The sequence below is a fragment of the Canis aureus genome, chromosome X, assembly GCF_053574225.1.
Source record: "Canis aureus isolate CA01 chromosome X, VMU_Caureus_v.1.0, whole genome shotgun sequence".
NCBI classification, from domain to species: Eukaryota; Metazoa; Chordata; class Mammalia; order Carnivora; family Canidae; genus Canis; species Canis aureus.
Genome location: NC_135649.1, coordinates 117982719 through 118007854, shown reverse-complemented (window position 1 = coordinate 118007854; position 25136 = coordinate 117982719). Strand labels below are relative to the sequence as shown.

Here is a 25136-nt window from a genome sequence, read left to right as displayed (position 1 = left end):
CGCAGGACGGGGCTGCCCTGCTGGAATTCATGGTAGACAGACAGGAGGCTGCACTGCCAGATGGGAAGCAGAGCCTTTAACAAAGGGCTGTGAATGCCAGCACTTCAAAAGGATCTGACCTGACATGTCTATTAGCAGGGGCAGATGCTTTGAGAGAATTCTGGAACAGACCAACATTGTCAAAACCGCAACCGCTCTTGGGCATTATACTCTTGCTTGTAAAAATAGCAGAAAACATCACAGAAGTATTCCCCACACGTGGATTTCCCAGTCCCTTAGAAAGCGTGAATCCGGCTATTTTGGACCACTGATCTCCTCCTTCCTTTGCTCCCAGAAAGCAGAGATTGCCTCTGGAGGTCAGTGTGCGGAATGGACTTCAAAAGATAAAAATGACAAAGGAGCATCTGTATCTTTGCCCTAATGCCCAGGGTTTGCGTGGTCAATCCTTGCAAAAGTGCTACCGCATTTCAATCTCTGCTTTGTGCCCAAGCTGCACATGGCCCACCTCTCTGCTTCCCACATGCAAACCTGAGGGCTCTGAAGATTCAGGTGCCAAGTATTCAAGGATAAGGCTCTCAGGGGGGTCAGTAGTAAAAAGAGGGAAATTATTACAAACAAAGAGTCCTAGGCCAGATCGGCTCACATGATTATGCTACAGATGGGCCTCAGAGCAAACCTGTGGAAGGATGGATAGGAGATTAAACTTTTTAACTGTCAGAAAGAACTTGAAATTAGTGTAAGAAATAAAACTAAATGGATGGAACTAGAGGGTGTTATGCTAAGTGAAGTAAGTCAAAGAAAAACAAGTATGTGATTTCATAAAAAACAAAACAAAACAGATGAACATAGGGGAGGGAGGGGGAAATAAGAGGGAAACTAACCATAAGAAACTCTTAACTCTAGGAAACAAACTGAGGGTTGCTGGAGGGGAGATGGGTGGGGGACGGAGTAACTGGGTGATGGGCATTAAGGAGGGCACTTGATGGAATGAGCACTGGATTTTATGTGCAACTGATGAATCACTGAACTCTACCTCTGAAACTAATAATACACTATAATTGATTTTAAATAAAATTTTTTAAAAGAAAAAAACTTTTTGTACAAGAATGCAACTATAATATGAAAAAGTAGACAGGTCGAGCACACACACGGCAGGTGGAAACATCTGGAAGTATGTAGATGTGAGAAATGCAAAGTTGATACTGCCCAAGCCAGTCAGCTGAGCCCAAACACTGAGATATCTGTGCTGTAATCATCAGGGCCTTGAAATGTATGATGTTCATTTTTGCACCCACTCTTCCTCCTTTCCTCCCTCCCTGGATCCCACCTTGCATTTTCAGTCTGGGCTGTCCAGGAAACACTCTGTTGTCTTGGCTTTCCTTTGCTCCACAATTCACAACTTGCACCATCCCACTTGATCAGATACACTAACTGCTGGAGTTTCTCTTACAGACAACTTTCTTTTCCCAGTGAGGTCCCTGACACCCAGAGGTCTTCATGGAAAGGACCGAGCTCCTGGGAAGAACTTCAGGTATGCCACAGAATGCAGTGAAGGAGGTAGTGGGGGGGCGGGTGGGTGGTCTGTTGAGATGTACTGGCAGCATAAGTGAGAGCACGATTCACAAAAACAGTAGTGTGTTCACAAAAACAGTAGTGTGTTCACGGTGCACCAGTGGGAGGCACTACACCTTGCATTTTACATTCATTGCCTTATTTAAAACACAGAATGAACCTTCCCGGTGAGCTTTACTAATCCTTAAACTGAGGTGGACAGTATGCAAGTTAACAGGCATGGCTATGTTCCAGAAAAACTCTATTTACAAAACTGGTGGAGACCTAGACATTTTGGCCCTGCAGGTTCTGGCAGCTGCCCCAAAAGGCTGGGTGCCTAAGGCCAAAATGCACAGAGGTTAACAAGTAGTGGGGCAGGCAAACAGGACAATGAAGGATGGGCAGCAAGAAGCTGCTGGCACAGAAATTGGTCTTACATCCTCCCTTCCTCTGGAAGTTTGAGGAAAGGCTGGATACGGCCCTGAGCAACCAGCTGTGTTTCTTAGGAATTTATGGTCTCTATATAAATGTACCACTTTTAATTTTCTCTTCCTCCGAAATTCCCTCCTTTACGTCCCTTTTGTCCAGGGATGCAATGATGTTCCCCAGGAAAAAGCTTCAGTGCACAATTTGCTATAGGCTCTGCTTTCTAGGGAACCCAGGCTAAGACTCTGCCCTCCTGATCAAGGATTTCAGCTGGGGCAGCCACAGCCCTGATGGGCGTCCATCATCAGATGTATCAGTATTATCTTGGCCTTTCAATTCATTTCAACAGAAATTTATCGAGTACCAGGTATAAACTGATTGAAAAGATGAAGAGACAGGCTGTGTCCAGTAAATAGGAGTGTTACCAGGCCTTAATAAGAAGAATATATAAAGGGCAAAGGCATTGTCAGTGCCAAGTAAACAAATTAATCATAGATATAAATGGAGAAAAGTAGAAAGAGATAGACACTGAGTATGATTTAAAATCAAATTGTAGGGCAGCCCCAGTGGCGCAGCGGTTTAGCGCCGCCTGCAGCCCAGGGCCTGATCCTGGGGACCCGAGATCGAGTCCCGCGTCGGGCTCCCTGCGTGGAGCCTGCTTCTCCCTCTGCCTCTCTCTAGCTCGCTCTGTGTCTTTCATGAGTAAATAAAATAAAATCTTAAAAAAATAAAATAAAAAAATTTTTAAAAAATAATAAAAAATAAAATCAAATTGTAGGGCACCTGGGTGGCTCAGTGACTGAGCATCTGCCTCCGGCTCAGGTCGTGATCCTGGGGTCCTGGTATCAAGTCCTGCATCAGGCTCCCTAAGGGGAGCCTGCTTCTCTCTCTGCCTGTGTCTCTGCCTCTCTCTGTCTCTCATGAATAAATAAATAAAATATTTTAAAAATGAAATCGTACTTTATTTTTTTTTAAAGATTCCATTTATTAAAAAAATAAATAAATAAAATAAAATAAAATAAAAGATTCCATTTATTTATTCATGAGAGACAGAGAGAGGCAGAGACACAGGCAGAGGAAGAAGCAGGCTCCATGCAGGGAGCCCAAAGTGGTACTCGATCCCGAGACTCCAGGATCACGCCCTAGACCAAAGGCAGGCGCTAAACCGCTGAGCCACCCAGGGATCCCCTGAAATCGTACTTTAAAGAAAAGATTGAAATGATATCAGACTGGAGAATAAAAGTCATAAAGTGTAATGTGCATCCCATTGCAGATCTCATTGAAAAGCAGATTCTGATTCTGCTTGTTGGGATGTTTGAGTGAGGCCCTGCACTTCATGAAACTCTGCATTTCTAGCAAGCTTCTAGGAATGTTGTTGTTGCCGATCAATGGCTCCTACTTTGAGTAGCAAGATCCTAGAGCTTGTATCTCAACCTAAAAAAGAAAGGGAACGACCAGCCCACATTTAAAGGTGGGGAGGGCTTCCTTCTAAATGGCAGAAAAACTGATCAACATCATACTAAGCCAAAGACCATTCCAAATGCAAATGATGAGTTAGGGCTGGAAGCAGGAGGTTTGCCTTGATGAGCAACATCCTTCCTCCAGGTACTGAAAGCCCCAGTGGGGGAGAAATGTTTGGCACTAACCTGGAACAGAAGTCAGGATGCTGCAGGGGGAGACGGAAGCCAATAGGAGAGGAAGGAGGATAAGTACTGAAAGTGACAAAGGAAAGTGATTTTGAGTTGAGAAAGGGAGAATGGCCTGATGAGGTTCTCAGGTAGAAACTTAACTACTTTCACCCTGGTCTAGATAAAAGACACCCGGGCTATGCTATGAGAGACTCCTATGGAGGCTCTTTTTGCACAGCTGAGCGGTTCAGTGAGCTCAGATGGACCTATCTAATCCCAAACGACCCCACCTCCTTATACACCACTTAAAATGCTTTCTTCCTGAAGGCCAACTAACCAGCTGTTAAATAAGTAGAGCTCAAATAGAAGGCAAAACAGGATTTGCTTCACAGAGATTGGACTTTTCAATTCACAGCTAATATGCTGGAGCACAGCCATTCCACAAAATAAAAACCGTTAGTTACTGTGATGCAGTCTGGGCACCTGGGTAGCTCAGTGGTTGAGCTGAGCTCAGCTCAGGTCCTGATCCCATGACCCCAGGGTCCTGGGATTGAGTCCCACATCAGGCTTCCCGCAGGGAGCCTGCTTCTCTCTCTGCCTAGGTCTCTGCCTCTCTCTGTGTGTCTCTCACAAAGAAATAAAATCTTAAAAAATAAAACAAAGCACTGTGATGCAGTAAACGTACCAAAAGTAATAGTAGAGAAAGTTGCAATGGACATTAGTGATGGAATAAAAACCAAGGAGAAAGAAAACAAGAATATATTCAAAGCTGACTTGTGATTATGAATAGCGAATACTATTATTTTTTTAATATTTTTTAAATTTTTTATTTATTTATGACAGTCACACAGAGAGAGAGAAAGAGAGAGAGAGAGAGGCAGAGACACAGGCAGAGAGAGAAGCAGGCTCCATGCACCGGGAGCCCGACGTGGGGTTCGATCCTGGGTCTCCATGATCGCCAAAGGCAGGCGCCAAACCGCTGCCCAACCCAGGGATCCCGCGAATACTATTATTTTAAAATAAATGTTTAGGGACACCTGGGTGGCTCAGCGGTTGAGCGTCTGCTTTGGCTCAGGGCGTGATCCCAGGATCCAGGATCGAGTCCCACATCGGGCTCCTTGCATGGAGCCTGCTTCTCCCTCTGCCTGTGTCTCTGTCTCTCTCTCATTGTCTCTCATGAATAAATAAAATTTATTTTAAAATTTTAAAAATTTATTTAAAAAAAAATTTTTTTTAAATTTATTTTTAAAAAAAATAAATGTTTAGTAACTAAGAGAATGCAGCCACAAATAAATGGGCAGGCATGAACTATTAAGGATAGTTCAGTGATGAGTTAAGTCAAGGGCAATGTTTTCCATCTAAATCTGCATTTTGTGCTTTTTCGACATGTGTGTGCAAGCAGAATTCTACAATCCTTCGTGATAAGAAACAATAATTTTTCCATTTCCATATCTAAAGACATCTATCATTCTTTATTTTAAAAAATATTTTATTTTTTCATGATAGACACAGAGAGAGGCAGAGACACAGGGAGAGGGAGAAGGAGGATCCCCAAGGAAGCCCGATGTGGGACTCAATCCCAGGACCTCAGGATCACACCTTGAGCCAAAGGCAGATGCTCAACCGCTGAGCCACCCAGGTGTCCCAAGACACACTGACAGCAGTCTTGATAATGACAAGTACCAGCTTTTCAGTTCAATTCGCCTCGTTCTGTATACTGACATTTGGACCTTTCTGCTCAAAGAGAGAAAAACGTTTTATTTTTAATGACTATTTCTAATGTCCAAAAAGGAATGTAATGATTTTGAGGCCCAATGCTCAGTTTGTATTCGAGTCAAATGACACTCAAGGACCACTAAAGGCAAATTCTTTTACATAAATCTGCTGGCCTGCTGGGGATTTACCCCAAAGATACAGATGCAATGAAATGCCGGGACACCTGTACCCCGATGTTTATAGCAGCAATGTCCACAATAGCCAAACTGTGGAAGGAGCCTCGGTGTCCATCGACAGATGAATAGATAAAGATCTGGTTTATGTATACAATGGAATATTCCTCAGCCATTAGAAACGGCAAATACCCACCATTTGCTTAGATGTGGATGGAACTGGAGGGCATTATGCTGAGTGAAGTAAGTCAATTGGAGAAGGACAAACATTATATGGTCTCATTCATTTGAGGAATATAAAAAATAGTGAAATGGAATAAAGGGGAAAGGAAAAAAAATGAGTGGGAAATATCAGAGAGGGAGACAGAACATGAGAGGATCCTAACTCTGGGAAACGAACTAGGGGTGGTGGAAGGGGAGGTGGGCGGGGAGTGGGGGTGACTGGGTGACGGGCATTGAGGGGGGCACTTGATAGGATGAGCACTGGGTGCTATTCTATATGTTGGCAAATTGAATACCAATAAAAAATAAATTTATTAAAAAGTAAATAAATAAATCTGCTGGCTTTACATAAATCTGCTGGAGTGGCTTCAGAGTACACACACACAAAATGTACATACAAAATTATCTCTTTCTTTTAATATTTATTTATTTATTTTTATTTATGATAGACACAGAGAGAAAGAGGCAGAGACACAGAAGGAGGGAGAAGCAGGCTCCATGCCAGGAGCCTGACGTGGGACTCGATCCTGGGACTCCAGGATCGCACCCTGGGCCAAAGGCAGGCGCCAAACCGCTGAGCCACCCAAGGATCCCCACAAAATTATCTCTTAATTGCTCACCCTTGGGGCACCTCGGGGGATCAGTGGTTAGGCGTCTGCCTTCAGCTCAGGTCATGGTCCCGGGGTCCTGGGACTGAGTCCCACATCAGGACCCCCACAGGAAGCCTGCTTCTCCCTCTGCCTCGCTCTGTGTCTCTCATGAATAAATAATCTTTAAAAAAAATTACCCATCCTTAATTGGCAGCCAAATTGGACTCCAAAAAAGTTGTATCTGTGCTTTTAAAATCATAAATGATGAAAAGCATTTATTCAATGAAAAGTTGGTGAATCCATTCCAATTTGAAGTTATGTCCTGACTGTAGAGATGTTCTTGAATGTCTTATCTCCCACTGATGTCAAAACACATCGATGCCATCACGAGTTCTTGGTGGGAAAAGAGGTGACAGGCAGCACAGAGAATCGCTTGTATCTCTGAGGAATCGAAAGGAACAGGTATGCTGATGGCTGTTAGCAACTCCTGGCTGGCTCCCATCAGAGGACTGTATTTCCTCTTGATCTTGGGGTTGTAAATTTGAACTCTACATAGAGTATAGAGATTACTTAAAAATAAAATCTTAAGATCAAACAAAACAACGACTGGAAAGAAGGCCAAAGTCTAAAGCCTAGCTGGTTAGAAACCAGCAGGGGCATTTTCTGAAGTTACACACACAGTCTTCATGACTAAAGATGCAAGGTGTAAAGAAAGATTTGAAATCACACCACACACACAAAGAAGGCAGCCTGACTGTGAGTGGCTGGAGGCCTCTCACGCAGGACCTGAGGTGAGGATGCACGTGGAAGGGTCTGTCTGGACGGGTTTCTGGGGAAGGCAGAAGCGGCGGAACCGTGTGATCCTGAAAGGGAGGCCGAGCGCAGATTCGGTGTGCAGTCCCATGACGGGGACTTGGGTTTCATCTCATCCCACAGGAGCTGCAGATGGGTAGGCCATTGAAGCAATCTGCACTACATAACGAACTACCCAAATTTAGCAGCCTAAAGCAACACACATTTATTCCAACCTCCTGGAGTACAGAGCGGATGCTTGCTCTGTCTTTACAAACTGTTTACTGCCTTAGTACGTCTTGTAGTTCTTTGTTTAAAGCTGGACATGGGGGTGCCTGGGTGGCTCAGTCGGTTAAGCAGCCGACTCCTGATTTTGCCTCAGGTCATGATCTCAGGGTTGTGAGATGGAGCTGCCTTGGGTATGGAGCCTGCTTAAGATTCTCTCTCCCTCTGCCCCTCCCCCCTTAAAAACAAGCTCCACATGAGTCACGATGTGCTGGGGAAAAAAATCAAGATAAATAGGTGGTTTGTGGCGTGGTGGGGAGATTGATGGGAGGAGATGCAGTTCTATGACTGGGTCTGTCTTGTACTTAGCCTGTACCCTTGCCTGTGAACTTCCTAAATGACTCTTAATTGTGTGTCCATCCCCCCTACCCTCCCAGGGCCTTAGGTGGGAAAGGATGGCTGGAGCGGGTGGGAGTTGGATAGTGCCCCAGGACAGTCAGGTTCAAGTTTCTCTTGAGGGTATTGTTCGGAAGAACAGAATGATGCAGCATATTTAAAAATAGCCATGTCCCCCCTGTCTCTGCAGGAAGCGCCAGCAATTTTTCTCATTTTCACTGTGGGAACCCGGTCGACCTCCAGGACGTAAACTCACAGAAGCATGAGGACCCCTGCAGTCTGTAACTCAGACTCCTCTACACTGAGCCTCCTGCAATTCAATTACGGTTCCGATTTTCCTACCCTGGCGCTGCTTCCTGTGGAAGTTTCTGCTAAAGGGTTTCGGCTCGAGTTGTTCTCTGCATCTGCCTGTCTTTTCAATTTGCGGGGCAGCAGTCTGTCCTGTGACCTCACTTTTCTGACAGATCTAAGAGTTGATTTTTCAGCTTGTTCAGCTTTTTGCTTATTAGGATGAAGTGCTGACCACTAAGCTCCTTACAAGCCAGACTACAAATCAGCAACACACATGTATTTTCTCACAGTTTCTGTGGCTTAAGAGTCCAGGCATGCTTTAGCTGGGTCTCCCATCTCGGGGTCTCTCGATGGCTGCAGTTAAACGTTGACTAGCTGATCTCACCTAAAGGCTCGAGTGGGGAAACATTTGCTCCCAGGCATTTGCTTACATGTTTAATGACAAGTTTTCATTTGTTTTTTTGTTTTTTTTTTTTAGAATTTATTTATTTATTTATTTATTTATTTATTTATTTATTTATTATTTATGATAGGCACACAGTGAGAGAGAGAGGCAGAGACACAGGGAGAGGGAGAAGCAGGCTCCATGCACCGGGAGCCCGACGTGGGATTCGATCCTGGGTCTCCAAGATCGTGCCCTGGGCCAAAGGCAGGCGCTAAAGCACTGTGCCACCCAGGGATCCCAAGTTTTCATTTGTTATGGGCTATTGGCTAGAGGCCACCTTCAGTTCCTTGGCACATGAGTCTCTCCACAAGGCAGATTCCAATAAGGCAGCCTCATTCATCAAAGCCAACAAGAACAATCCACCAAGTGAAAGCCACAATCTTCTGTAACATAATCACAAAAGTGACATCCGTTCACCTTTGCCACATTATGTTGGTTAGAAGTGAGTCATGGGTCCTGCTCACACCGGATGGAAGGAATAAGGAGTGTGAACACCAGCAGGTGGGGTGCATGGAAGAGGTCATCTTAATTTCTATATGGCACAGCTACCCCTCAGGGTTGTCTGATGGCACAAGAATGCTGGAATACCCATGTTAGTCAACCAGGAAGGGCGGCCTTTGGCGTGGGCACTTCAAATCCCAGGACCTTCTGGTTGCCCAGGGTCTCTGAGAGCATTGGCAGAGGGAGCTTCTGCCACCTGAGGGCATCCTTCTTCAGAGAGGTGCAAGGTTGCCTGCCAGAGCTCAAGGAATAGGTGAAGGGGATGGAAGGATGACGATCCTCTCCATCAAGAATTAAATTTGCTTGGTCTGACCCTGTAGAACAGACAAAAATGCTCAGGGTTGGCCAGGACGCATTAAGAGAGTAATGAGAGTCTTGGCTTGAAGGAAGCTTGCCCTTTCCTCTGACAAAAGCACAAATTTACAAATTGAGAAATGGTGCCTAAGAGCACATCTTCAGTTCCACAACAAACAGACTATGAGTCTTTGAGCTAAATCGGCTCAGCCTGAGAAGAGATGAGACCAGACCATGCCACGGGAGGGACAGAGGGGTGGGGTTTGTGTTCTGAGAAGAAAAGTCACCTACCATTAGTATTACCTGACTGCCTTCCATGAGCTGGCAACATTAAATACTCAATGTCTTGCTTAACTCTCATCTCCACCTTGTGTCTCATCCTTTTATCTCCAGTTTTTACACAGGAGCCATCAGAGGTGAGAAAACTTGTCCAAGGTCATGGAAGTGGTGAGAATCAAACTCAGGCAGATTATACCACAAGCACTTCCTCCAGAGGGGATGGGAGATTCATTTCCTGTCACCATGGATGTCTACAAACTAGTGAGGCCACTGACATGCACCTTCCCACGGCACCATGTTGAAGCAACAAGGAGTCCACATTGGAGAAGTTGGAGGCAGGTCCACAGATGGCCAATTTCGGAGCCGTGTGACCTTAACTGTACTTTCAAGGAGATATGTGGGGAGGCAGGGTGAGGGGGTGAGGATGCATATGTATATACACACCACGTATTTCAAACTTTGTTCAAATTTTATGTTTCTTTTGTAGCACACTGTACTAATATAGTGAAATGAGGTGACTATTATTTCCGGGAGGACTATACCTTCTGCAGTTTCCATCTACAGGAAACTGTCAAATCTCATATTATCTAACAGAAAGGACTAAATACACTCAGACTTTGGCTAATTTTGAAATGACTGCTTCATTGGCACTCAAGTGGCCATGAGGAAGAAATAGGAAACCCACATTAACCTCAAGGGTTTGGCTTGTGGTTAGAAACACAGTGTGTTAGGAGACGGTACAAACTTACCACAACCCGGTTGTGCACAGTGCTGAAACATTTGTCTGGTATGTGCCAGAGCACATATCTCAGTATCAGGACTGAATGATATTGATAAAACAAACGTGGCTAAATCAGTCCTCTGAAGGGAGTCTGATAATTTCAGTGCAATGGCTCCCCACCCTACTGCCCCACAAATCCTTTGGGTCTCATTGCACCGCACTTGGTTGAACATCTAAATAAACCACGTGTATAACCCAAGTTTCTCAAACTCCTGACATTTCTTTAGTCTATCACAGGAGTCAGAAACTTATTCTTAAGGGGCCAAATCATACATATTTTTGCCTTTGCAAGCTACAAGGTCTCTATCCCAGTTATTTCTCTCGAGTTGACTTAATCAATGGTGTGATTCAAGCATTTTGATTTGGTCTTTTTAAAAGATTTTATTTATTTATTCATAAGAGACAGAGACACAGGCAGATGGAGAAGCAGGCTCCATGCAGGGAGCCCGACGTGAGACTGGATCCCGATCCCGATCCCAGGACTCCAGGACCACGCCCTGGGCCGAAGGCAGGCGCTAAACCGCTGAGCCACCCAGGGATCCCCCAGATTTGGTCTTAAGGAGAGCCTGTCCAGTTACGAACTTGGTGGCTACAACGGAATCAAAGTGATTTCTCACAGAACACCTTTGCATTATAAAACCCAAGTTGTTAAAAGAGTTAATCAGGAAAGGGACAATTCTCCCCATAACTTGACAGTGAGAAATCTGAGCCACCTCCTTATCCACGTAATAAGGTGACAGTCACAAGTGACAAGCCACGTAGAAGGCAAGTATTCCCTGATGCGATGTGCGGAGAAGCCACATCATCTACGTATGTGTTTTTTCCCCAAATCCATAAGCCAGTCTGGTCATGAGAAAACATGAGAGAAGCTTAAATTGGGGAACATTCTACAAAATACCTGACCAGTTCTCTTCAAAACTCTCAGGATCATGAAAACAAACGAAAGATGGAGACCAAAGTGAACATGACAACTCAATGCAAAGTGGAGTCCTGGGGACAGAAAGACGACAGTAGTGTGCCAAGTGGGGGAATCCACACAGGACTTCAGTGACTAGGACTGTACTGCATAAAGGGCATGCACATGCTCCCTATATTACCTTTGCAACTTTTCTGTAAATCTCAAATTGTTCCAACAGAAAAATTTATTTATTTTTTTAAAGATTTATTTGACAGACCGAGCGTACGTGTACACAAAAGCAGGGGGAGCGACAGGCAGAGGAAGAGGGAGAAGCAGATTCCCTCGGGAGCAGGGAGCCCAATGTGAGGCTCAATCCCAGGACCCCGAAATCGTGACCTGAACCAAAGGCAGACACTCAACCAACTGAGCCACCCAGGCACTCCCAGAAGAATGTATTTTTTAAAAAGTTAATCACACCATATTTCCTGTGGCCCTTCCATGTGTATAATTACACAAAAGTAAGGAATTATCATCACCAACTAAATTTTCAGAAACTTCCTACGTCTGCCTGGAAGACATCTGTCCATTGTAATAAAAATATGACCACCCTCCAGACAGCCATCCTTTGTGACTTCCTGTTATTTCTACTGCTAGTCATATACATTCCTTGCAGTTCAGGTGAAAAGATTCAATTGAAACAAGTATTTTGGCCAGTGGCCAACAAAGGAATTTCCCGCATCCAAATCAACAGTCCCTGGGACACCAAAGCAGCAGTGGCTTCCACCAAAGCAGCAGTGGCTTCCGTTTCCAGGGCCCCTCCTTCCCACGAGGCACCTGAGTTATTTCTGCTCTAAGGGAGTACAGACGGCCCCTTTCTCCACGTCTGTGTGGTTGTGCTCATGTTGGGAGGTGAGAGGGAAGGAATGAAATAACATATATTGAGCTCTGCAGTGTGCCAACTCTCGTGGCTAGGTTATTTTATTTCATGGTTCTCAGAGTGTGCTCCTGGAGGGGTGGCTTCAAAGTTAGGTAGGAGTTTGCTACAAATGCAAGCTCCTGGGGCTCCCAGGTGGCTCAGTTGGTGAAGCACCTGCCTTCGGCTCAGGTCATGCATGATTTCAGCGCCCTGGGATGGAGTCTCTAGGACCATCCTCCTTTGCCCTCTGCCCCCTTGCATACTTGTGCACGCTTTCCCTCTCAAATGGATTAAAAAAAAAAAAAAAAAAAGCTCCAAACAAATGTCACTGTGCCTTCTCTGAGAGCCTCATATAAGTAACTCTTGGTTTTTCTCACTTAAAATGTGAAGGATAAAGTAAAAAGGCATTCCACAGTCACACAAACGGTATCATAGCAAAGGAACAAGATTCATGCCGTATTTGTGTTTGGGAAAAATAGGATGTTTAAGGATGTCTGAAATCTGACAATACACAATTATTTTTGGCTGCTTGGAAATTGCTTGTGTTGACTTTCACTAGAACCACCTAGATGGTATTTGGGACTCAGGTATCGTATTTCTATAGTGTGATTTAGTTGGCAAATTACAAGCAGGTTGGGATTTGAAAAAAATCTTCCCCACATAAATGTTGTAAATGAAGGTAAGGTTGCCATGCTGGTGGCAAAACTCCCATCCTCTGGAGTTCAGGTACTCCAAGCCTTGCACTGAGCTCTGATCTGTGACTTCCAAGTCTATGCCTTTGACCTCAACTGAGGGTCACATGGAGGATGGCGGACGAGGCCCATCCACATGGCTACTTTTTTACCCTTCTTTTCTTCTTCTTATCAAGTCCCCCTAATTTTGAGTTTTGAAACAGAAGTTAAACTGTTGGTCTCTGCCCTCCCAGAAACCCCTGGCTTCTACATAAAGCAAAATGCCCCGCCTCATACCAGGGCCCCAAGGAGACAGGAGGAATCTTAGACTTGGCGGCCTACACATTTGCATGACTAAGGAAGCCACTTAGATCTTGAGACCTTAATTACATCTCAAGAACTACCAGGATAACAGAGGATTTATACCCCTCACTATCCATTCCTTAAGCGAAACTGTTTTGTCCCTTGCAAAGACGTCACCAGCATTCAAAATCCTTGCTTGGATCTGGGCAGATGGGATCTGTTAACCTGAGTAGCAGTCCTGGGTCAGGCCTGAGTTTGCAGTTTCAAGCTGGTAAATTTGAGGATAATTGGATATGCGGCGACATTCTCAGGTGTACTTGGAGCCCACCCACCCACCGCTGAGCCACTGATGCCTTCTGCTAATGTTCATAGAGAGGGGCTGATCAACAATCAGCTGCAATTCTAGAAAAGCAACCCGAGAAGGAGATACCAATCTGTCTTGTAGATATCCCAAATCTTGATGAGGGATTCTTTGTGAGCAGTTCTCACTTAGCTAGAGGGTGGGACAAGCCTCCCCCCACTCCCCACCCCCCAGCTGGGGGTAGGCAGATAACTAACTGGCCTGTTCTGCAGCTCACTACTGTAAGCACTTGGAACTATCAGCATGATCAGTGAGGCTCAGGCCCCAATGCTTACAAAGTAAGGAGAAAATTTCCATTCATGGTCTTGCAACACCCCAGCTATTTCCCCTTGGATAGCTGTAGTAAAATGACTAAAGATAACAGGTCCTAATCCCTGGAACCTGCAAAATGTAACCTTATTTAGGAAAAGGGTCTTTGCACACAGGATTAGATGAAAGATTCTGAGATGGAGAGAGCATCCTTGATTTTCAGGTGGGCCCTACAAGGCAACCATAGTGACCTTACAAGAAAGTGACAGACCCAGGTGGAAGAGAAGGCCAGGTGACCACGGAGGCAAAGGGTGGACTGATATGGTCACAAACCCAGGAATGCCATCAGCCAACAGACCCTGGAAGGGACAGGGATCAGCTCTCCCCTAGAGCCTCCAGAGAGGGTACAGCCCTGCTGACACCTTGATTTCAGACTTCTGGCCTCCAGGAAGGAAAAATTTGGTCTTAAGCAGCTTATGTTAATTTGTTAAAATAGCCTTAGAAAATCCACACGGTGTTCCAGGGGCACTTCACTTTTTAGCCTGTCCACAGGAACTCATGACTGCCTCCCCACCAGCTGTTTTCTCAAGCCACAATCCTCAGGGCTCAGTTGGGGGAGGGGGGGGGCAGGAAAGGATTGTTCAGACTTCCCCACCCCTACTGTGCACACGCTCCCTGGGATGGGGGAGTGGAGGCTCAGCACAGATTCAGGAGCAGGATGGGGGCACTTCTAGGACTCATTAACAAGATTTCAGCCTTTTAGTTCTGATGCTTCCAACTTCCCTATAAAGAACATTCCTCTGTTCACAGGGTCCCCACCCAGTGAACTCTGGGCTCCACTTCCTCTCAGCCTCCAAGATAGCTTAGCCATTAGCCATTCTATCCTGGATGTGTTTTGTAATTCTCTTGAGAAAAAAGTGGGCAGGAATGAAACCACATTTTTGTGTCCATTTGAAGCTTCCACAATAAAAGGAGAAAAATTTAGAAATTTCACCTACAGTTGTACGCACTTTTTTTTTTCCTTCTCTACTTTTGGCTCCTCTCCTGCTGAAACTTTTGCAGTTAAAGTTGTTTTGCACATAATTGTGCTGGGTTTTTTTCCTATTATATTTTCTTCATCAGCTAGAGTTAATGTGTCATATTTCCTGCATCTTTTACATTCCTTAGCGACCACTCCCCAGTACTGGGCAAGTTAAAAGTGCTCAAGAAATAATCATTGGCGGGCGCCCGGGTGGCTCAGCAGTTGAGCTTCTGCCTTTGGCTCAGGTCTTGATCCTGGAGACCCGGGATGAAGTCCCACATCTCATCCCACATCGGGCTCCCTGCATGGAGCCTGCCTCTCTCTCTGTGTGTGTCTCTCATGAATAAATAAAGAAAATCTTAAAAAAAAAAAAAAAAGAAAGAATCATTGGCTACTTTATTTAAAAAATTGCCAATGGTTTCCTAAAACTGCACTTTAAAAATTTTACTTATTTATTGGAGAGCACAATGCAGGGGTGGGGGGGAGGAGGGAGTGTGAGAGGAGGAGAGACAGCATCTCAAGCAGACTCAGGCTGAGCAGAGCCCCACCCGGATTTTGACCTCAGCCAAAATCAATCAGATGCTTAACCAACTAAGTCACCCAAGCACTCCTAAAACTGCATTCTAAAACATACTTTTAAAATAGGTTTCTAATTACTCCCAACTTGAAAAATTAAGTACTATTTTAAATATATAGTGTATTTCTTAATGATTAAGACCTGAAATCAAAACCTAAACCAAGATCAAGAGTCAGAAGAAACTCAACCTATTGGGCTTCCCAAGCACTCCTACATATAACACTTTAAAGGATATGTCTCCAAGGAAACGGGATTGGAACTCAACCCAAACCTAAATTAGCACCCAGTTTTATAGGCAAAGTTTCCACATAGGAGGCTTCAGCCTCTTTCTTGTATGGAGATCAAGGGAACCTCAAAAGGTGGCTCTGGATCTAAATGTCTTACAGAACAGAGCCAGCTCACCAGCTCAGTGAAAACTGCTCTGCTTCCATACCCAATCTGGCACTGATCCCTGCAAGTGGAAGGGTAGGAGTCCTTCTTGGTGCTGGGCTCGGCAACCTCAAGCAGGGTATTAAGCCCCTCTGGGGCTCAGTTTCTTCCTCTGTAAGATGGGGTAATGCATGCTGTCAGAAGCTTTGTACCGGAGTCCATTTATGTAATGTGCTTGGTACAACATAGGTTCCCTGTGAATGGTGGTTACTACTTAGTTGCTACTGCTTGCTTCCTCAACTAAAGGCGCTGGGTGCTAGGATGCAAATTCCCAATGTGGAGCCTTTTTTTTTTTTTTTTTTTTAAGATTTTATTTATTTATTTATGAGAGACACACAGAGAGAGGCAGAGACACAGGCAGAGGGAGAAGCAGGCTCCACGCAGGGAGCCTGATGTGGGACTTGATCCCGGGACTCCAGGATCATGCCCTGATCCGAAGGCAGACGCTCAACCACTGAGCCACCCAGGCATCCCTCCCAATGTGGAGTCTTAAGCAGACACCCACAGTCTCCCTCCCATCTCTGCACAAAAAGAGCAAGTCTCTCCCCTAGAGATCTGTAAATACCCTGACAAGATCCAGGGTAAAATCCTTCTGAGGTGAGAGGGGGAGGAGATGGGGGTACAGTTGTGGGGCATTCAGCTTGTCACTTGGCCAAGATCTGCAGCTAAGCTAAATTACAATGTTTCTAATAATTGCTTGTAGAAATCAAGAATAAGATGACAAACACTGGTGATGAAGGGCAAAGTCATTGCATGAATGTTTTCCTTTAGCTGTTCTCACACTTCTGTTCTCTGATCTAGACGGACTCTCCACCATCTAAATTCATAGGGACCCTAACTCAGTACACAGTGGCTTAAGTGGAAAATGGCTAAAACTGCCTTTTAAAAAATTGCTACAGGTGTTCTGGAAAGCTTGACCTTACCGAACTACTACTACTTTGAAAGGTAAAGGCAAATTTTGGAACTCCATCCTCCACTACATTTTGTAATTCTCTTTTCTCGGGGTGCCTGGGTGGCTCAGTCGGTTAAGCATCTGCCTTAGGCTCAGCTAATGATCCTAGAGTTCTGGGGATCAAGCCCCCAAGCCCTCCAGTGCTCTGCTCAGCAGGAAGCTTACTTCTCCCTCTCCCGGTCCCTACCACTCCCCCTGCTTGTGCTCATGCGATCTCTCTCTCTCTCTCTGTCAAATAAATAAATAAGTAAAATCTTAAAAAAAATAAATAAACCTCTTATCCTGTTAGAAAAAAAAAAAACTAAAATAATTTGAACTCTACTTCATAAAAAATAGCTGTTGATTAAATCTGAAAGTTGGTTCAATTTGCCTTTTATTCATTGATTGATTCATGCACTGCTGATAAAGTGGAAGAACTACCTTTATTTTTCAGTAATTTCACACCCAATGTGGGGCTTGAATTTATAACCCGGAGATTAAGAGTCACATGCTCTACAGACTGAGCCAGCCAGGTGCCTGAAAGAACTACCTTTAATTTCACGATATATCCTATCAAGGAAATAAGCCTCATATCTGAAAAACTGGCGAAGTCAGGCTACTGAATGTCTGGATGTCATAGGGTCATGCTCACCCTCAAATCTTCTGAGCAATGAAGCTATGTCCAAGAAGTGAGAAGCTACACAGAAGATATTTTTCCCCAGCTTTCCAAAAGATAAAGCTAAATGTTGACAAATATACACTGTCCTTGGAAAATCTGGCTGAGTCGAGCTCTTAGAAAAGAAAGCCATTATTATACTGGTTCAATGTCTTACTAAACTCTTCCAAAAGGGGTGCAGAGGTAAAAAAATTGGGGCAATGACTCTCAGTCACAAGATATTTTCCAAGATATGTGATAGTGCCTAGTAAGGATATAATGGACATAAAACAGAAATATAGATGTGATGATAGATATGCTCACCTATAGAATCCCAAGAGTGTTAATGAAAAGATTTATGAGGGTCTGAGAAGAGCGTATCTTTCTCAAAGCAGGCCACACAGACTGGGTCCAGTCCCTTTTCATGTATTTATTAATGTCTATATAGACAGTTGCCTTATAAATATTCAAATAATGCTAAGCTGGGAGAGACGCCTAACATGAAGATTAAGAAAAAACTCCACAAAATGGTAATTTAGTCAGGATAATTGTAAACCTGCACCTATGTTGAAGGAATGACAGTATAACCCTGTCAAGTGGCAGATAGGGGGAATCCCTGGGTGGCTCAGCGGTTTAGTGCCTGCCTTCCGCCCAGGGCGATATCCTGGAGTCCTGGGATCGAGTCCCACGTCGGGCTCCCTGCATGGAGCCTGCTTCTCCTTCTGCCTGTGTCTCTGCCTCTCTTCTTGGAGTCTCTCATGAATAAATAAGATGTTAAAAAAAAAAAAAGTGGCAGATAGGTAACCTCATTATACGATCAACATAAAATGTTAAAGATAACTTTGGCTGTCATTTATGGAGACCATGAAATCTTTCTGCTTTAGTGAGGTCTGAATTTCAGCCCTAGTTAATAGCTGAGATTTCAGTTAATACTATGGGATAAGTGGGCTGTTTGGAGACCAAGAAACTCTCAAAAATACTTGGGGCACTTATGTGGTCCTTTATCTTTTCATTTCTCATATCCCACCAGTTTCTAAATTAAACTTTTTAACCAAAGGTAATTATAGATTCACATGTGGTTGTAAAAAAACAGTCTAGGGACATCCTCTGCACCCTGCATCCCACAATCAGAAACGTTAATAGTGACACAATCTACCAAGCTTACTGATTTCCTCATCTTACACCCACTCCTGTATTTAGTTCTGTGCAATTTAATCAATTTGTGCAATTTAATCAGATCTGTGTGACCACTATGGTCAAGGTAGATTCTAACAGGCACACTCCTTAAGCCTCCACTTAGTAAAAAATCATTCCTCCAACTGGAGAGATTCTGGACACTGGAGCTTGGAAGCTACTTATGGGGGCAGTTTCACCCCCAGAGCCATGCCAAGTGCCCAGTGAAGTTTGCACTCTTACTTCAATTGGCTGGATGAGACACAAAGCGAACAGCCAAACAATGCAGACCACAGAATGGCAATCCCTCACGTGACCACTGGAAAAGCAGAGACAAGAGCTGAGATTCCTTGTCCCTGCTGGAACCCCTCACTCTTTCCATCCAGTGGTCTCCACGCCAGTTCTTGCTACCTATCCCATCCTCACCTGTTCAAAGAATCTGCACGGAGCTGCTTTGAAGAAACAGGGAACCACCAGCGATCAGCTACGTAACTACAAACGAAATGAAAAGATTCTTTTTTTGGCAAAGCATGCAAATATCTAGTGCAGATATATATTTACACCGAGCTTTTATGTAAATTACAAAGGGAGCAGAAATAGGTGGCACACCCTTTCAGTAATTTCAGACCACCACGTCTCCTTTGTTGGCAACCCCGACGTGGGACATCAAGACCTCGTGGCACTGCTCTACCCGAGGGAGAACAGGATCTGAAGGCAAAGACTTCCTGGACTGCAACCCTAGGAAGAGCTAGAAAGAGCTGGGACGAGACCAGAACAGGCCACTGCCTGCGCGGGCTGGGCGCTGCGGCGGGGACGCGCGGGAGGACGGGGAGTCCTCGGCGGGAGCAGGTCCGGCGCCCTCTCCTCCGCCCCGACTTCAAGGGCGCGCTCCGGGCGGCGGGGCGGCGGGGGCTCCCCAGGAGGGCCGGGGCAGTGAGGGTGCGTGGACGGCCCCGGCTCCATGCCCGGGCCTGCGGGCAAAGCGCGTCCGTGCGGGGACCGGCTGGCCGCCCGCCGCGCTCCCCGTCTCCGCGTCTCACCTGGGCGGCCGCCGCCAGCCCGCCGTCCGCGCGAACAAAGGCGGGGGCGCCGGGCCGGCCGCGCGCTCCAAGATGGAGGGCGCCGGGGACTCGGACCGCCGCCCGCCCGCCCCGCCCCGGCCCGCCCCGCGCGGGCGCTTCCGCCGCCTCACCTGCCGCGGCTCGGCCTCCGGGGCAGACGGCCGGCGCGCCCCGAGCCTCCGAGGGCCGCCCGGCGCTCGCTCCCGAGCAAAGGCCCGACTTCGCGTCGGGGCCCCCCGCGGCCCCCCGGCCCCGCGGTGCAGCGCGAGGTCCCGGGCGCGCGCTCCGCCCCCTCCCACCCTCCGGGCAACAGCGCGGAGCGGGGCGCGCTCCTGCACCGGCCCGCGGCACAGGTTCCGCGCGCGCCGGCCCGCGCCCCCTCCCACCCTCCAGCTCACTAGCCGGGGAGCCCCGGGCGCGCACGCCTCGCACCCCGGCCGGGTGCGTGCCGGCCCTCGGCCCCTCCCACGCTCCGCGCGCGCGCGCCCCGGCCCCGAGCGCCGGCCGGGCCCCGTCTCCCCCGCGGCGGCGCGGGTCCCGGAGCGCGCGCCTCCGCCCGCCCCTCCCGCCCGCGGGCAGCCCCCGCAGCCCAGCGCGCGCCCCGCCCCCTGCCCGCCGAGCGGCCCGGGCCCCGGAGCGCGCCGGCCCCGCCCCCCGCGCGGCCCGCCCTCCCCCGCGCGCCGCGCCGCCCGCGCCCGGCTCCCTCCCCGGCGGCCGCCGGCACTTTCCTCCCAAGTTGCCGCGCAAGTTCGCCAGTGGCCGGCGGCGGCGGCGGCGGCGGCAGGAGCGCCCGACCCCCCCTCGCCCTCGGCCGGCCGGGGCTCCCCCGAGTGCATGGGCGCGGGCCGGGCGGGCCCCGGGGGCTGAGCGGCCGCGCCGCCTCCGCGCCCCGAGCCCCGCGCCATGGAGGGCGCTGAGCCCCGCGCGCGGCCCGAGCGCCTGGCCGAGGCCGAGGCGCGGGCGCCCGACGGCGGGCGCTTGGTGGAGGTGCAGCTGAGCGGCGGCGCCCCGTGGGGCTTCACCCTGAAGGGCGGCCGGGAGCACGGCGAGCCGCTGGTCATCACCAAGGTGAGGCGGCCGCGGGACCCTCACGGTGACAGCCCAGGGGTGGCCGCGGGGCGGGGGAAGTGATCGGGGGTGGGGGCGCCGCAGGGGCGGGCCAACCGTGCCCTCCAGCCGGGGGCGCTCGTCCGCTGGGTCACCTGCGGGGACCGGGGCCCCGGGACGCGCGAAGGTGCGCGGTCCCGGCCGCTTGGCGGCGGCGCCCTGCCCCGCTGACTCCCAGCGCCGCTCAGGGTTTAAATGGCTCCTGCTCCGGGTGCCCTCCCCTCCCCTCCCCCTTCGAGAAGGGGCCCGGCTGGGTCCCCTGTCACTCCCGGCGTCGCCAGCGGCGGCCTGCAGCCGTGGGGCCGCCCAGGGGTTGGGGTGAACTGTCCCACGTGCCGGGGGCGGGGGTGGACAGAATCGCCCCCACCTGTGTTTGTCACCGAAGGGCCTCTGGTTCTGCACCCCGTGAACCTGTACCCCTTATCACTAGGAAACCCAGACTAGCAGCTGTCGCCAGCCCAGCTCGATTCCCATCAGCCCATCAATATTTACTGACTTTCAGCTTCCAGCCCTAGCCCCACGGCGCCCTGGGAGCTGCAGAAACGTACTGAAACTTTGAGGATCCTTTTTAAAAGTGGGATTTGAGCTCCAGTGTTTCTAATGTGCCTCATCAGGAATGTGTTTCCCGTTTTCTGTGTGTGTGTGTGTGTGTGTGTGGGTGTGTGGGTGTGTGGTGGGGCGAGGAGGCTGCTCTGGCACTTTGAATTCTCTTGTCTCAAAACAGAAATCGATCTTGAAATTTACCGGCTGAACTTGTATAGACCTGTGAAAACGCAAACAACCACCTATCATCCTGTTTTCCTCTGATTAAAAGTGTCAGTTTCCCTGGGGAGGGTTGGGTCCGGCCTTTCCTGGGGACAAAGTTCCCTTTAAAATGCAAAAAATTCTTGGCTACGCGGGTTTGAAGGTGACTTGCTGGGTTTTTTTCCCTGCTTCCCTGCTTCACCACAGCAGGAAGGTATCGTCACCCCCACCCCACCCCACCCCACCCCACCCGTGCTGAATTTTCAGAAGTGGTGTAGCTTTATTGTTCAGGTAGCAAATGAGACACCAAACTTCTCTGTTCTGTATTTTCTCTCATTTTTGTATTTACAAAACCAGAGACTCTGAGGGGAAGCTTGTTTGATGTGCACTGAATTTATGTTCAGCTGGGGAAAGAGGCTGCCGTTGTTATAAATTTAATGTGTAACCCATTAACGAATTGGGTTCTTTGAAAAGATGGTGAGCAAAGTGTGTACAGCTTGCCCTGCGAGGGCACTTTCCTGCATATATGCATGTTAAAGCATATTCCCCTGTGCCATTTTTTTTTTCTTTAAAGATTTTATTTATTCATGAGAGACACACAGAGAGGCAGAGACACAGGCAGAGGGTGAAGTAGGCTCCCCGCAGGTAGCCGGCATGGGACTCGATCCCGGATCCCCGGACCACGCCCTCAACCGCTGAGCCACCCAGGCACCCATCCCCCCTGTGCCTTTTTAATAAAGATTTTACAGGCCATTTCTGATGGTAAAAGTTAAAAAGATCAGGTTAACTACTGACACCCTTAGCGTTTCATGTATTTCTTTTAAAAAAGAGGTACACAGGCAATTCAATGTATCTTTTTCAGACTTACCATTATAATTGGGGGAATAAGCTGTAACACATTAGTGAAGGTGAAATCTTGCCTTTTGGCCTTAGTAGTCTAAGGGAGTTGGAAGGCACTTTAAACTCTGAAATTCAATTGTTTAACCAGCAGCTGGAGAAGGGGATCCCCAGAGCACCTCTTCCTTTCTACGCTCCTCCAGGTACGAAAAATAAAAACCCTGGTGTATTCTCAGTGGCCTCTTGTTCTCTCTCCAAGAGGCCCCATTCTAGACTGTAGGAGGTGGGCAGTAAAACCAATAAACACACACCAAGACCTTTGGGGGCACGTGGGGCCCTTTGCTCCCGATTTGGCCTGCTGGTTAGCTTTCACAGTACTTGCTAAGGTGTTTTTGTTTTCTTTTGGAAGTTTTTGTGGGTAGGCTAGTACCGTGTACTTGCTGGGCTTTCCCTGGTGGTGTTTCAGAATTTTGCAGGAATAAAAATGTTTGTGGTTCTTCTCTGAGAGGCTCATCCATCCCTCCCTTAAATTGCTACTTAGTTCTTATAGATGCTCCAATGTGACTGAAAATTGGTGGTTCCTTTGCTTAGGATAGAATGGATTCAGGAGAGTTTGGGACTTCTGTACTGAGTTTCCCTGTACACTTGTATGTACATGGAGAGGTGCATGGTCACACACGCGTGTATTATATATTTTCAATTACATGTTGCATGGTATTGGCGCTATTTCACATGCTTGTCTTTTCTCTTGGATTAAGTCATCAATTATGCTTGCTTACACTCCAACAGCTGGTAATTAACTGTCACTTTATTAGAAAAGGATGAAGGAAAGTGTGTCCATTTAGAAGAATCACTTAAAGAGCAAAAGGAAGGGATCCCTGGGTGGCGCAGCGGTTTGGCGCCTGCCTTTGGCCCAGGGCGCAATCCTGGAGACCCAGGATCGAATCCCACGTCGGGCTCCCGGTGCATGGAGCCTGCTTCTCCCTCTGCCTGTGTCTCTGCCTCTCTCTCTCTCTCTCTGTGTATGTGACTATCATAAATAAATAAAAATTAAAAAAAAAAGAGAAAAGGAAGCTATTGTGATAGAGACTTGGGAAAATGGTTCCACCTGCAGAATTTGGATTAATCCAAGTTTTGACTCTTTCTCTCAGTAGCTACTGAAAAATCTGTGGGGCTCATTATAACAATTGTTATTTGGGGCCCAAATTATAATGTTCTAATAGGATTTTTGCTTTATTTTTTTTTAGATTTTATTTATTTATTCATGAGAGACACAGAGAGGGAGAGGCAGAGACATAGGCAGAGGGAGAAGCAGGGTCCATGCAGGGAGCCCAATGTAGGGACTCCAGGATCATGCCCTGAGCTGAAGGCAGGCGCACAACCACTGAGCCACCCAGGCATTCCCCCCCCCCCCCTTTTTTTGGCTTTTAAAAAATCTCATAGTTAAATATTTTACATGTAAGATCCCTAGGATATTATACAATTCATCTTTTTTAAAAGATTTCATTTATTCATTTGAGACAGAGAGAGACAGAAGGAGAAGCAGAAACAGAAGCAGACTCCCCACCAAGCAGGGAGCCAGACAGGGGGCCTCGATCCCAAGACCCTGGTATCATGACCTGAGCCAAAGGTAGACGCTTCACTGGCTGAGCCACCCAGGTGCCCCTATACAACTCATTTTCTGTATAACAGAATATAATGTAGGGGAAGCTTGAGCAAGTATGAGATGACACACTCTTTTAATAATAATAGAAGTCTGATTTGAAAGCCTCATAGGAGTGCACATCTTAGAACTGGAAGGAGTGCCCAGAACAAGGCTAGTTCAATCCGTGATCTTCAGATCGAGAAATTTTATCAGCCCATTTTATAGATGCCCCAGCTAAGGCAAGGGGAAGTTAAATGGTGTGCCCTGAGGTCCCAAACCTGTTAAGTCATGAGAAGGCCCCCAAGGACCAACTCTTGATCCTACATGTCCCCACTTCCTCTCTAGTCAGTTCCATCTGCTCTTGCCTGGAAACACTTGCAATGCCATATTAAATAACTTTGTCACATCAGATGAGGATTTCTCAACCCTGCCACTACTGGTATTTTGGTCTACATCATTTTCTGTTGTGGGGACTGTTCTATAGGATGTTCAGAAGCGTTCCCGGTCCCCACTCACTCTATGCCACTGGTACCCCCACTCCAGGTGTGATAGCCAACAAAAGTCTGCAGACACTGTCAAATGTTACCTGGAGGCAGAATTGCCCTGTTTAGATTAACAGCATCACTACTTTTGTTTTTAAAAGGATTTCAGCTTTTAAAGCTTAAGTTAACTTCTTTGTGAAGACATTGGCCTTTTGAAAGGTTTACTTGAGGGGCTGTTTTCTTCCCAAGTGCTGGCCCTGATAATAGGCTTTATTTACATAGTAAAACTCAAACAAATACTTGCTTCATCTGCATTTTTGTAGCTGGAGAAAGGAAGTGAAGCTGGAACTCCTGAGTGCTGTGTTTTATGAGCCTTCAGTGGGGCTACTGGGTTAGGACAGTCTTTTCTTTGGGTCTAGTTAGAAGTCAGAGGGATAGTTAACTTCCCAGGAGTGGCATTCTAGGAATTTGAAGTGCATGTGTAAAGTCCCACCAGACCTCTGCTGAAAGGTGACCACCAGATTTGTATCCACTCAGGCCATTTACGCTGGCTTATAGCTTGACATTTTACTAGGGCTACAAAATACACAATCCTGCTGTTTTTCCATGCTCCTGTCTGAGAGGGATCAGAAGTGATGTCTGTGTCCTAAAAAACCACAAAGATTTTGATTTGTTAGTATTTCCAAGGCCACGTCCTGATGTGGGTTATCTGGGGACTTGTTCAAACAGATATGATGGATGTAGGTGGTCCCCTGTTTTTGTGTGT

The 25136-nt window shown here is 47.3% G+C and overlaps 1 protein-coding gene and 1 long non-coding RNA gene across 3 annotated transcripts in view; one reads left to right on the top strand and one right to left on the bottom strand.

Moving 5' to 3' along the window:
- Positions 1-17731: 17731 nt before the first annotated feature.
- Positions 17732-19491, bottom strand: LOC144308110 (uncharacterized). Its single transcript, XR_013374745.1, has 3 exons — positions 19104-19491; positions 18921-18986; positions 17732-18074 (listed from the first exon to the last, which is right to left on the bottom strand). It is a non-coding gene; the product is annotated as an uncharacterized LOC144308110 (long non-coding RNA).
- Positions 19492-20458: 967 nt separating this feature from the next.
- SHROOM2 (shroom family member 2) overlaps positions 20459-25136 on the top strand; it is a 144332-nt gene continuing 139654 nt past the window's right edge. For both annotated transcript variants that reach the window (XM_077888296.1, XM_077888295.1), the window contains exon 1: positions 20459-20623. In XM_077888296.1, coding sequence (XP_077744422.1) covers positions 20459-20623 — 165 coding nt within the window. The remainder of the gene's footprint in view (positions 20624-25136) is intronic.